The following is an 11421-nucleotide window of genomic DNA, read 5'->3' as shown; positions in this document are numbered from 1 at the left end:
TTGCACTATCTGGGCCCAGACTGTCTGGCTGGCAAGAGCTAAGTTTCCGTTGATGAAAACAACAACAGAAAAACAAACAAGAACATCCCACAACAAAAACCTAAGTTTTCTGTGCTACACGTGCAATATTTGTTATGAATGTTACCAAGTCATCCATCCAATTATCTTTATAATCACTGTAGCTAGACGTCTCATGTCCATCCAAGTGACTTTTATTCTGAGTGCAATATTTCACTAGCCTCGTAGTGGTAGTGTTGCTTTGTTTGACGATCTATGTGCAGGGCAAAGCGATGACATGGAGAACCCTTGTAAATAGGAGAGGTTGCAAACCAAATCAAGAGTATTGATTCCTACTATTCCCATTATTCCTAAGCCTGCCTTTACTTTCAGTGTTCCGGTATTCCGCATCCTGCCTCAGTACTGATCTTGTGTTCTTTGTGCCAATATGAAAAGGAGAGGGTTGGTTCTTTCCTTTATTGTTGAATGCTCCCATTTAAATGCTTTCTGGCTTTTACTGTATTTTTTAGATTCCCGTCTGCACAAAATGCAATAAAAATAATTTTATGATACCCTTCACAGCCTGAGGTGTGTTGCCTGGGCACACTGGGGGACACTCAGGAAGTCCCCCGAGGCTTCCTCACATTGCAGGGTCCCTGACCCAAGGGACGGGCTGAGGAGCACTGTGTTAACCCACCTTTCCCGGCACCGGGAGGTGTTCAGCAGATGGCCCGGAGGCTCAGCATCATGGGCATTTGGGTCCCTCGCCCACTGCAGGCCTGTGCTACTGTTGTGGACTCCTTCAGATTCAGCCCCCTGGCACCATGGGGAGTGCAGAGGTGGCAAAGGAAAACACCAGCCAGAAAGGGCCTCCTCACACTGCGGCCTTCCTCCCCAGGGTGGCCTGCTGCCAGCCAGCACCTACCAGAAGCTGCACGCTCAATGCAGCACCATGATCTGCCAGTAGGCTGCTGCTGGAAAAGAGACGGCCTTGGGCGGCCTGGCTGGAGGCTGGGGACAAGCCCGGCAGTAGCAGAGCTCTGAGGAGGGCGGGGATCTCATTTCCTGACCCTGGCAAAGAGGGTCCTGTGAGAGGGCCGCAGGTGCTCCCACCAGAGAGAATAGGAACACAGCTTCTTGGCTTTTTTTGTTTTAATTAAAAAGTAATCATTTCATCTTATTAACACAAGAGTTCCAAAGGAAAAAAATTCACTATGTAACACAAACATGTCAGAACATAAAATGCTGCCATTTGGGGGCGCTTGAGTTTTCTGAACCCACTTTTTGCTCAGCCCAAGTTGTAGTGGCTCCCCACCCTGCCAGGCCTTGCCCCTGAGGCTGCCCCATAGGGCTCCCCTGTGCACCACCCCTGGGGAGCACCAGGAGCGTGCCTCTGGCTCTGCCTGGAGCAGCTGGAAGCCCTCGCTGCTGCAGTGTCCCTCCAGCTCCAAAGTTCAGACTAGCCACCACCTCTATGGAGAATGTGTCCAGCAGCTCCAAGTCTGCCACCCACCTGGTCCTTGCCTCCCGCCGCTTGGAAAAGAGAACCAGAGTCCAGAAGAAAACAAGAGCCTGGGTGTTTGAGGCAAATGCTCACAACCGACCACTACAAAGAAGGGCGGCCACCACAAAGAAGGGCGGCCACCAAGGGGGCACAGAGCCTCCTCAGGAGGCCAGGGGTGTTGACACACGATTAGGGGGAAGTGTAGGGGAGCCCAGATTCACAGTTTGCATCAAACTGGTGGTAACTGCAGCTGTTGAGTTCACAGGAGGGTCTGTGTGGGGGAGCAAAGCTGAAAAACACAAACCACCGGACTGGACCACAGAAAGCTTCCTCCTGCAGCTGCCTGTGCCAGGCCTCGGCAGGGCAGAGCCTGTGGGGGGGGTGGGGGGGAGGGAAGCAGGGCCCAGCCAGGGGCAGGTGTTGCCCAACCTCAGGCAGGAGCTTCAGCTGAGGTCAAAGGTGGTGGCTACCACCATGACCAACCAATGCCACTCCAAGCTCAGCTAGGGGAAGAGCGGGGTGGCACCTACCTTCCCCCACCCCTCAAATCCAGCAGCCAGAGGGCCCAGAGAAACTCCCTCAAAAATACATTGAGCCGGGACGCCTGTACTGACCTCAGGGCCTCAGAGACAGTTATTTATATATATACACACACATGTAAAAACAAAAAACAAACAAAAAAAGAAAACAAAAACCAGGACGACGCACCCTCCAGATGTAGCATAAACTCTGACTGTTGGGAACACAGAACTCAACTTTGGGCAGAAGAGATCAGGTGACGAGGGGTGTGGGCCTGGAGAGAGCCAAGGACATCTCCTGTAGAACAACTATTACAACGCAGGAACTGGGAGGAAGCCAGGGAGCAGGGTAGGGGGCAGCTGACAGACGTGGCCTCAGTAATGCCTCTGGTAAGATCCCATGGGGGCCTGGGGCCTTCCCACCTGTGCCGTGGTCTGGCTAACCAGGTGGGAGAGAGCAGGGCCGCTCTGGATCAGGGTGTCCAGAGCCTTCTGTACACTTGGATTGTCGAAATTGATACCTGTGGAAGACACAGGCCTCTGACTGGCCATGTTGCCAGCAGGTGCCAGGCGACTGGAAGGCTGGCCAAAGAGCCCTTGGGAGGGAGCCCCAGGCCTGGGGCCCATGTTCCGAGCAGATCCCGCCTGTCCCAAAACGGCTGGGGGCTGACTGCCAGAGGCCTGTGATCTTGGCTGGGGCTGGCTGTTCGTGGCTGGGGGAAAATTCTGGTTCTGTGTGCTTCCGGCAGCAACCGAAGGGGCAGTTGAGCTGCTGTTGGCCGCGACCGTGCCACTGTTGAAGAGGCTAAGGATTTTGGCCTGAAGCTCTTGCTGGGAGGTGGAGGGTGCAGCTGGCGCGGGCGTAGCAGAGGGGAGCACTTGGCCACCCTGGAGCGGCTGGGAACTTTGCTGTGTCTTCAGCGAGGTACCCGAAGCCGCCCCGAGTGGCTGGCGGGAAACTGGGCCTGGAAGACAAAGAGCAATGCCCCTGGTTCAAAGTACCCCCAGGGGCAGGAGGGCTTGCAGCCAAGGGAAGGACAGCAATCACAGGGTGCACAGAGGAACAGCCAGTTCCCAAGGGGCCACTTCTGGAGGAGGCCATGTACAGCAAACAGCCTTGTTCGCCCAAAGAGCTGCTTCCTAGATGCATCAGAACAGAGGGCACTCATCCTGGCTCTCAGGGAACTGGCCTCACTGGTGGTCCGTTCACCATCGCAGTAACTCCAGGGATCCAACTGAGTACCCCATCCTGACACCACTGTCACCTGGCCCAGCGGCCCAGGAGAGAGCCCAGGGGGTTGGGCTCATTCCGCAACCCCATTCCCCCCTCCCAGCAGGTTCTGGGAACGAGAGAAATGCAGAGTGGGAACTTCACCTCGGCCCTGCCACGTAGCTCACCAGGCAGAGCGTCGGCGTTGCTCCTCAGAAGCCGCTCCTTGCGCTCCCGCAGATAGTTGATGATCTTGTCTGTCTCCTCGGCAGTGAGGTACCTGTTGTCTGCCAGCAGGTTGATGAGGCTCTGCATGGCCGGAGGGTGCCCCCCACGGACGCCCTCCTCTGGGCCTCCGCGCTCCCGCTCCTGCAGGATGGCTTCGTCGGCCATCTTGGCTGCCTGGCGGGCAATCTCCTCGCGCTCCTTCTCCCGGCACTCATTCTTGTAGCGCTCATAATTTCTGGCCACCAGCACCATGGCATCAGCCTGGGGCATGTTGCGATGCTCTGCGGGAGCGAGTGACATGAGTTATTTTCTTCCAGAACAGAGTGCCCACCTGCTGTACTCTGCGAAGCTTTTCCTAACCTCAACCCAGCAAGAAAACCGTCTCTGTGACAAAAAAAACCTTAAGGTTGGTTGTGGGCTGGGGAGGGAGCTTGGGAAGAGAGTTAAGGGGTCTTTGGTGGGGCACACACACACACCCATGCATGGAGCTGGCTCTTTGGGGGAAATTCCAAGATCACAGGCTTGTAGTAAAAACCAAACAATCATGCCAGCCCCCCATGGCTTCATACAGAGGACATGGGGCCTAACCATGGGAGCCAGGCTCAGCAGCAGGGGGCCAAAAAGCCCTTCTAAAGCCTGGCTCTCCACTGAGCTCCTCAGGATGGGGCTGGCCTACTGCAATTGAGTTCATCAGTTCAAAAGTCAGGGATAAAGACCAAGTGGTAAACCTAAATGACCCCTTCCTCCCCATCCCCGCTCACGGGCACCAGGTGTACAGGAGGCGAAGACTCCTCATCCATCCCGAGGATTCCTGCACTGGGAACCCCGCTGCCATCTGTGGCTGCAGCCGTCAGCTGTTGGGCAAAGGCAGCCATGTATGGGGCCAGGACGGACCTGTGCTGTCAGAGCTCCGCCAGGGCCAGCAGTTGGCAGAGTACCCCAGGCTCACAGCACCACAGGCGACCTCAGAGAAGGGCTGCGAGAGATCCACTGCAGGCCTGGTGGGTGCCAGCTCCTCCTTGGCTCTCCTCTCCAGCACAGTAAACAGAATCCTATCTGCTGGAGCGGAAGTCAGTGGCTCTGCCAGGGCCCCCCAGTGCAGTCTGAGAAGCACCCCACCACTCTGAGCTGAGAGCACCCTGCCATCCTGAGCTGTGGTGCATCAATCACTGACCCAGACCTGCTTCTGAGGAGTTAGGTGTCACAGACATAGTGCGTCCGTGACCAGCCCTGGCATTATGACCCACCTTGTGGGGTTCCAAACATGATGTTGACTGTACAGGAGCGGTGAATCTGGTGTTGCTGGGTGATAACAATAGCAAAAGGAGATCCTCCTCTGCTGACATCCTCCAGGGCTTGTGACAGTGACACCTCCGTGTTGAGGAATATCAAGTCCACCACCATGCCGAGGTCTCGCACCTTCCGCCCCACAGATTCAGCATAGTCTCTACAACAGCAACCAGAATTCACATTCGCATCCGGGACCAACCTCAAACCTCAGCTACCTGGGTGTATTCCCCACAGGGAACTCAAGTCCTGCTTTTTATTTATTTATTTTTGAAAGGCAGATTTTAGAGAGAAGACACAGAGAGAAGAAAGTTTTCCATCTGCTTGCTGGTTCACTCCCCATATGGCCACAGTGGCTAGATCTGAGCTGATCCGATGCTGGGAGCCTTAGTGTCCCCCATGGGTACAAGGGACCAAGTCGTTGGGCCTCTGCTGCTGCTCTCCCAGGACATACGCAGGGATCAGAAATAGAGCAGCCAGATGAACCAGCCCAATTAGGATGCTGGCACTATAGGGTGGGGGATTAGCGTGCTGTACTGACCCTCCTCTCCGCTCCCCCCGGATTTTCTTTAGGTTCCAAGGATCTACACCATTTCCTTCATTTCCACTGGCTCAGAATGGTTGTGACTTGGCTGAGGTCACACAGGAAGTTGACAGCAGTCAAGTATCAATGGTGTTTCCTTAACATCACTGTGGTGCCCAGGCCTTGGGGTACTTACCTGTCACTGGGGCTGCAGAATACAGCCCTAGTGGTATAGACACAGGCTTTAATGCTGGAAACACAGGTTGGATTTCTAGCCCAAACATTTGCTCACAAAGTTATGGAGCCTTCAGTGAGTCCTTTAACTCTTAGAAACCTTATGAAATTTCCTTGCTAGTCATACACAAAACACTATGGCTCATGTCTCTATGACTTGCCCTCCAAGCACAGATCTCCCGTGCACTGCCACCTACACATGCACAGCTGTCAGCGGCTCCACTAGATGGTAAGCTCCAGCACCAGAGGGGAGTGTGCTAGGTTCCGATTGCAGCCCTAGGACCCAGCCTCTACCGGGCCCGGCAAAGCCATGCCGAGTGAATACACATGGACTGTGATGCCTGTGAGTGTTAACAGTCAATGTAATGTGCCTGCCACGGGGGAGGGGCAAAGTAGGTACTCTGAGAATCACAGCTATTATCATGTATCCCAAATGCTATTTACAGTTACAGCAGCATCTGCTTCCAATCCTGTGAACTCGGCCTGCTGCTTGGCGCCTCAACACCTATTTCCCTAGTCAATGTCTCGAAAGGAGCTCTTTAACCCCAAACTGCTAGGAACCACATGAAGTGACTTATAAGCCCCTGGGGAAAGGAAGCACAGCCAGCGCAAAGCCAGCAAGCTGCGGTGTCCCCTCTGCTCCTCAGCTCTGCCTCTTTGAGGACAGAGTGTAAACAGGTGGAGGACAGCAGGGCTGTGACCTCTGGCTTGGCTAATGTGCTCAACTAACAGTTCTGCAAGGCCAGGGCTTTGCAAAGAAGGCTTTGTTCTTGACTGACACACGTGCAAGTCTCCATCCATAGAACTGTGGATTCAGGGCTGTCTCATGAAGTAGGCTAATTATCCACCACTTCCTTTGACCAACATCTAGTCCTTCTCCCACTCTGGTTTTTTTTTTGTTTGTTTTTTGCTTTTGTGTGTAATTATTGTTACCTTTTTATTTCCCACTCTCAATCCTGATGGTTCTATAGGACTATTCCTACTTTTAGCTCTGGGGATAGCTAACCACACAGTTCTGGCCAATCCAGAACATTCTAGAACATCTGGCCAAAGAGACACTGGGCTCAGGTGTAGGAAAATGAGGCAGACCAGTTCAATGGGAAACAATTCCAGGATTTTATGTGAAAGAAGGGAAGAGAAGCTCTCTTTCAATGTCAGCGCCATCTATCTTTTCAAGTAGGAAACCTGCCAGAGAATGCAGGCGACACTTAGGAAATCAGTGCTCAGTGACCAACTCCCAATGACATAATTTGGCCCTGGATATACCATTCCTGAGCTTCCCAGTTACTTTCCAGCTAAATAAACTAAAATTGTTCCTTTTGGGCTTCAGTCAGTTTCACTTGGGTTTTATGCCACCTACAACTGAGACATCTCCAGCTAACCCAGCGCAGGAAGGCCACAACACCCAGCTAGCGGCAGTGGGTGGAGCCGACCGTCTCCCCTGCTTGGGAGAATCATCTAAGGTCTTACTTTGTCTGCTTGTTGACCACAATCACAGAGCAATCCACAGGCCTCTCGGCATCAAAGCGTCTCTGGATTTCTTCAAAATACTGGCGATACAGCTCTTCCCTCCGCCGCTCCTCCCGCTTCAGTCGCTCTGTAAGACAGCACAGGGAAAACTGCAGGAAGGACGAAGCGCCCTGAGCTACGTGAACACAGAGCATCACACACATGCTGCCATCACTTCTCAAATCTATCTCCTAGAAACAATCACTAGAGCCGACTCTTTTACAATGATAAAGTCATCAAAATGGAATGGGTGGGCGAGAGGGTGGAGCGGTCTCAGTGCTTCCTGTAATACATCCTGCCAACGGCCTCCTGGAAGGCTGCTACTAATTTATTTATCTCCACAGACACAGATCGTCTAGTACAGGAGTGGAGAACATCCAGCTGCGAGGCCTGGGAACTTACTCGGTCTGGCCCTGCCACAGCAACCGCAGGCGAGACTCAAAACTCAACACATCCACAGCAGGCTGATGTTTCAGTTAGTAACTGTCTGTGGTCCGTGAATCATGTTGTAAATTGCCAAATGGTTCTTGACAGAAAAAAAGTTGCCTACCACTGACAGGTGCTTATCATTGGACATTGATGTTCTTTTAATTTCTCCTAACTTGACAGATAAAAATGATATTATTATTCTAATTTGCATTTTTGCTGATTTATCTTTTAAAGATTTATTTACTTACATGACCGTCAAAATTACAGAGAGAGAGAGAAGGAGAGACAGAGAGATGTTTCATGTACTAATTCATTCCCCAAAGCCTACACAGGACCGGGTGGAAGCCGGGAGCTTCTGCTGGGTCACCTGTGTGATGCAGAGGCTCAGGCACTAGGACCAGCTTCTGCTGTTTTCCCAGATGCAGTGGCGGGCAGCTGGAGTGGAAGCAGAGTAGCTGGCGGGCAAATCAGTCCCTATACGGGACGCAAACCAGCGCCCACTGGGATGCTGGTGCTAAAGATGGCGGTTTCACTCCCCTCCGTACCTCCACCCCAATCTTATTATTTTGAAATAAAGCTATCAGGCAGTTAAGTTTTCTAACAAATTAAAAACTGTGGGACACATGGAGTCAGGACACCAGCTGTGATGTGTACTGGGTCTCACCTGTGGGTCCATCTCCTCGTTCCAGCTGTCTGCTAACAGACTGTGGAAGGAAGGAAGCAGTAGTGGTCCAGGACCCTGTGCCTCAGCTTCCCACCCAGGAGACAGACTGGGTAGCAGCTCCAGGCTGTGGGCCTGCTGTGGTCCCTGAAAGTGGCAGGCACTGGGGAGTGAATCGGCCAAAGAAAGGTGCGCATCTCTGACTCTCAAATACACAAATTCATAAACAGACTTTTAAACACACCACACTGGCCAGATAGAAGACAGCTTAAAGGTCATTAAGAGATGTGTGAGAAAAAAAGAGGATTTTAAGAACATGCTTGCCTTTATTTTAAAAAAAGAGCTAAAAAGTGTAAACAACAAACCTGCCCCCTAAACCTGACACTGCAGCCGGTCATCTAGTCAGGGGCGGAAGGCTCAGCTGCAGGCTTTTGCTTGCTGGCTAACTAAACCAGGCAACAGTACCAATCTGCATTCAAAAATTATTTTCAAGCTTGTTATTTCTTTTTTAAAAGCTTTATTTTATTTTGGGCCTGGCATGGCAGCTTAGCAGCTTAAGTCCTCACCTTGAATGTGCTGGGATCCCATACGGTCACCGGTTCTAATCCCGGCGGCTCCACTTCCCAACCAGCTCCCTGCTTGTCGCCTGGGAAGGCAGTTGAGGACAGCCCAAGGCTTTGGGACCCTGCACCCTCGTGGGAGACCCAGATGAGCTCCTGGCTCCTGGCTTTGGATCAGTGCAGCACTGGCCATTGTGGCCACTTGGGGAGTGAATCAGCAGATAGAAGATCTTCCTGTATGTCTCTCCTTCCCTCTGCATATCTGACTTTGTGCAATAAAAATAAATAAATCTTTTTTTTTAAAGATTTATTTTTATTATTTTTTCATTGGAAAGGCGGATATACAGAGAGGAGAGACAGAGAGGAAGATCTTCCGTCCGATGATTCACTCCCCAAGTGAGCCGCAACGGGCCGATACTATGCCGACCGAAGCCAGGAGCCTCTTCCGGGTCTCCCACGCGGGCGCAGTGTCCCAAAGCCTTGGGCCGTCCTCAACTGCTTTCCCAGGCCACAGGCAGGGAGCTGGAAGGGAAGTGGGGCTGCCGGGACTAGAACCGGCGCCCATATGGGATCCCGGGCGTGCAAGGCGAGGACTTAACCACTTGCGCCACCGCGCCGGGCCCAATAAATCTTAAAAAGAAAAAAAAACGGTTTATTTTTATTGGAAAGTCAGATATACAGAGAGGAGAAACAGGAAGATCTTCCATCTGCTGATTTTACTCTCCAAGTGGCTGCAATGGCTAGAGCTGAGCTGATCCGATGCCAGGAGCTAGGGGCCTCCTCCGAGTCTCCCATGCAGGTGCAGAGTCCCAAGGCTTTGTGCCATTCTCCACTGCTATCGCACTGGGCCCCAAGCTTGTTATTTCTTCTTCTCATGAAGTAGCCAGCCATATCGCCGGCACCTGCTATTGGCTCAAATCCTGCCTCATTTCCTCTTTCTTTGGTGAAGGGTCCTGCGGTAACAGGAATGTCTATTTCTGCTGCCTTACCTTTTGCACGGGACTGGCTGTCTGGACCTGGAGGGCCTCGTCCGTCAAAGCTGTCCCTGTAACGGTCAAAGTAGGCGTCCTCTTTCCTCCTGTAATAGTCGTCCATTCGCAGATACCGGTCATAAGAGCCCTCTCTCCTGCAACGTTAAGAAGGTTTGTACAAAGTTAAAAATTCTTCCGTCTTGTGAAAGTCAGAGAGAAATCTTCAACACCAATCCCCTCTGAGTTTGGGAGCAAACAGTTTTGCACCTGGGACTCCCTGCTTCTGAGCTCTGTGGCTGACTGAGCTGACCTGTCCCAGAAAATGAAGGGTAACGGAGGGACGGTACGAGAGAGGGCTGGTGAACATAAATGATATACAGAAAGTATTACACATAGACTGATGTATTGATGTATATTAAACACAAAAAAACTGATTTGTAATTTCTTTAATTAAAAAAAGTTTATCTGAAAGGCAGTCAGAGACAGAGAGACATCTTTTTTGATCTGCTGGTTCACCCCCCAAATGACTGCAATGGCCTGGGCTTGGTTGGGCCAAGCCAGGAGCCAGAAGCTTCTTCTGGGTCTCCCATGCAGGTGCAGAGGCCTAAGGACCTGGACAATCTTTTCCTGCTTTCCCCAGGCACATCAGCAGGGAGCTGAACTGGAAGTAGAGCAGCCAGGCCTCGAACCAGCACCCATATGAGATGCCAACACTGCAGCCATCAGTTCAACTCCATTATACCACAGCACTGGCCCTTGTAATATATATTTTCTATGAACTTATTGAAAATATCTTGTATACGGGCCCGGCGCGGTGGCGCAGTGGTTAAAGGTCCTCGCCTTGCACGCCCGGGATCCCATATGGGCGCCGGTTCTAATCCCGGCAGCCCCGCTTCCCTTCCAGCTCCCTGCCTGTGGCCTGGGAAAGCAGTCGAGGACGGCCCAAGGCTTTGGGAACCTGCACCCGCGTGGGAGACCCGGAAGAGGCTCCTGGCTTCAGATCGGCATAGTATCGGCCCGTTGCGCTCACTTGGGGAGTGAATCATCGGACGGAAGATCTTCCTCTCTGTCTCTCCTCTCTGTATATCCGCCTTTCCAATGAAACAATAATAAAAATAAATCTTTAAAAAAAAAAAAAAGAAAATATCTTGTATATAGTAATTTGCCACCTTACCCTCTCAAAAACATTTTATTTGAGAGGCAGAGAAACAGAGAGAACTCCTACCCACTGGATCACTCTGATATGCCCACAATGATGGACTAGGCCTGACTGAACCTGAGCCCTCACCGGCTGCCCTGCAGGCTGTGCCTTATCAGCAGGAAGCTGGAATTAGGAGATGACGGTACTGACTCAGGTGCTCTGAGATGGGATGTGGGTATCTTAATGAAGATCTTTAATGCTAGGCCAAATGTCTGCCCCATTACCTGTTCTGCAAAAATAAATATAAAATAAAAAATGTTTAAATATATACATTTTTTGAGAGAGTCAGAAAAAGACCAAGAGACAGATCCCAATCCTTCCCCAAACACCTGTAATGACTGAGGTCAGGCCAGGCCGATTCTAGGTCCTTCCAGCTGACATCATCACTGCCTCCCTGGCCCTGCGCTGGGATGTAGCTGGAGTCGGGAGGCAGAGCCAGGCACTGAACCCAGTTACTCTGGTGTGAGACAGACATCACCACTTGGAGGTCGACAAGTTGGTGCTATATCATCAACACCATCAGCTACTTCCAACATCAAACGGGAATCATTCACAAAGCGACTCCCCCGGCCCCTCCCTAGCCACTTCT

General features: G+C 51.8%; 1 protein-coding gene across 3 annotated transcripts in view; it reads right to left on the bottom strand.

Annotated features, from left to right (window-relative positions):
* Window positions 1-1029: 1029 nt before the first annotated feature.
* NCOA5 (nuclear receptor coactivator 5) overlaps window positions 1030-11421 on the bottom strand; it is a 32840-nt gene continuing 22448 nt past the window's right edge. For 2 of the 3 annotated variants that reach the window (XM_040981386.1, XM_040981387.1), the window contains 5 exons: window positions 9650-9786; window positions 6972-7098; window positions 4705-4904; window positions 3395-3738; window positions 2757-2984 (listed from right to left, as the gene is read on the bottom strand). In XM_040981386.1, the coding sequence (XP_040837320.1) occupies window positions 2937-2984; window positions 3395-3738; window positions 4705-4904; window positions 6972-7098; window positions 9650-9786 (856 nt within the window). In that variant the 3' untranslated portion in view covers window positions 2757-2936. Of the gene's footprint in view, window positions 2985-3394; window positions 3739-4704; window positions 4905-6971; window positions 7099-9649; window positions 9787-11421 lie in introns of all 3 variants that reach the window. The other variant, XM_040981385.1, reaches the window with a different exon arrangement.

Source organism: Ochotona curzoniae, unplaced genomic scaffold (genome assembly GCF_017591425.1).
Source record: "Ochotona curzoniae isolate NIBS_2020 unplaced genomic scaffold, NIBS_Ocur_1.0 contig_3520, whole genome shotgun sequence".
Classification (NCBI taxonomy): domain Eukaryota; kingdom Metazoa; phylum Chordata; class Mammalia; order Lagomorpha; family Ochotonidae; genus Ochotona; species Ochotona curzoniae.
The sequence above is the reverse complement of the archived record's forward strand: the minus strand, read 5'-3'. Positions and strand labels throughout refer to the sequence as shown.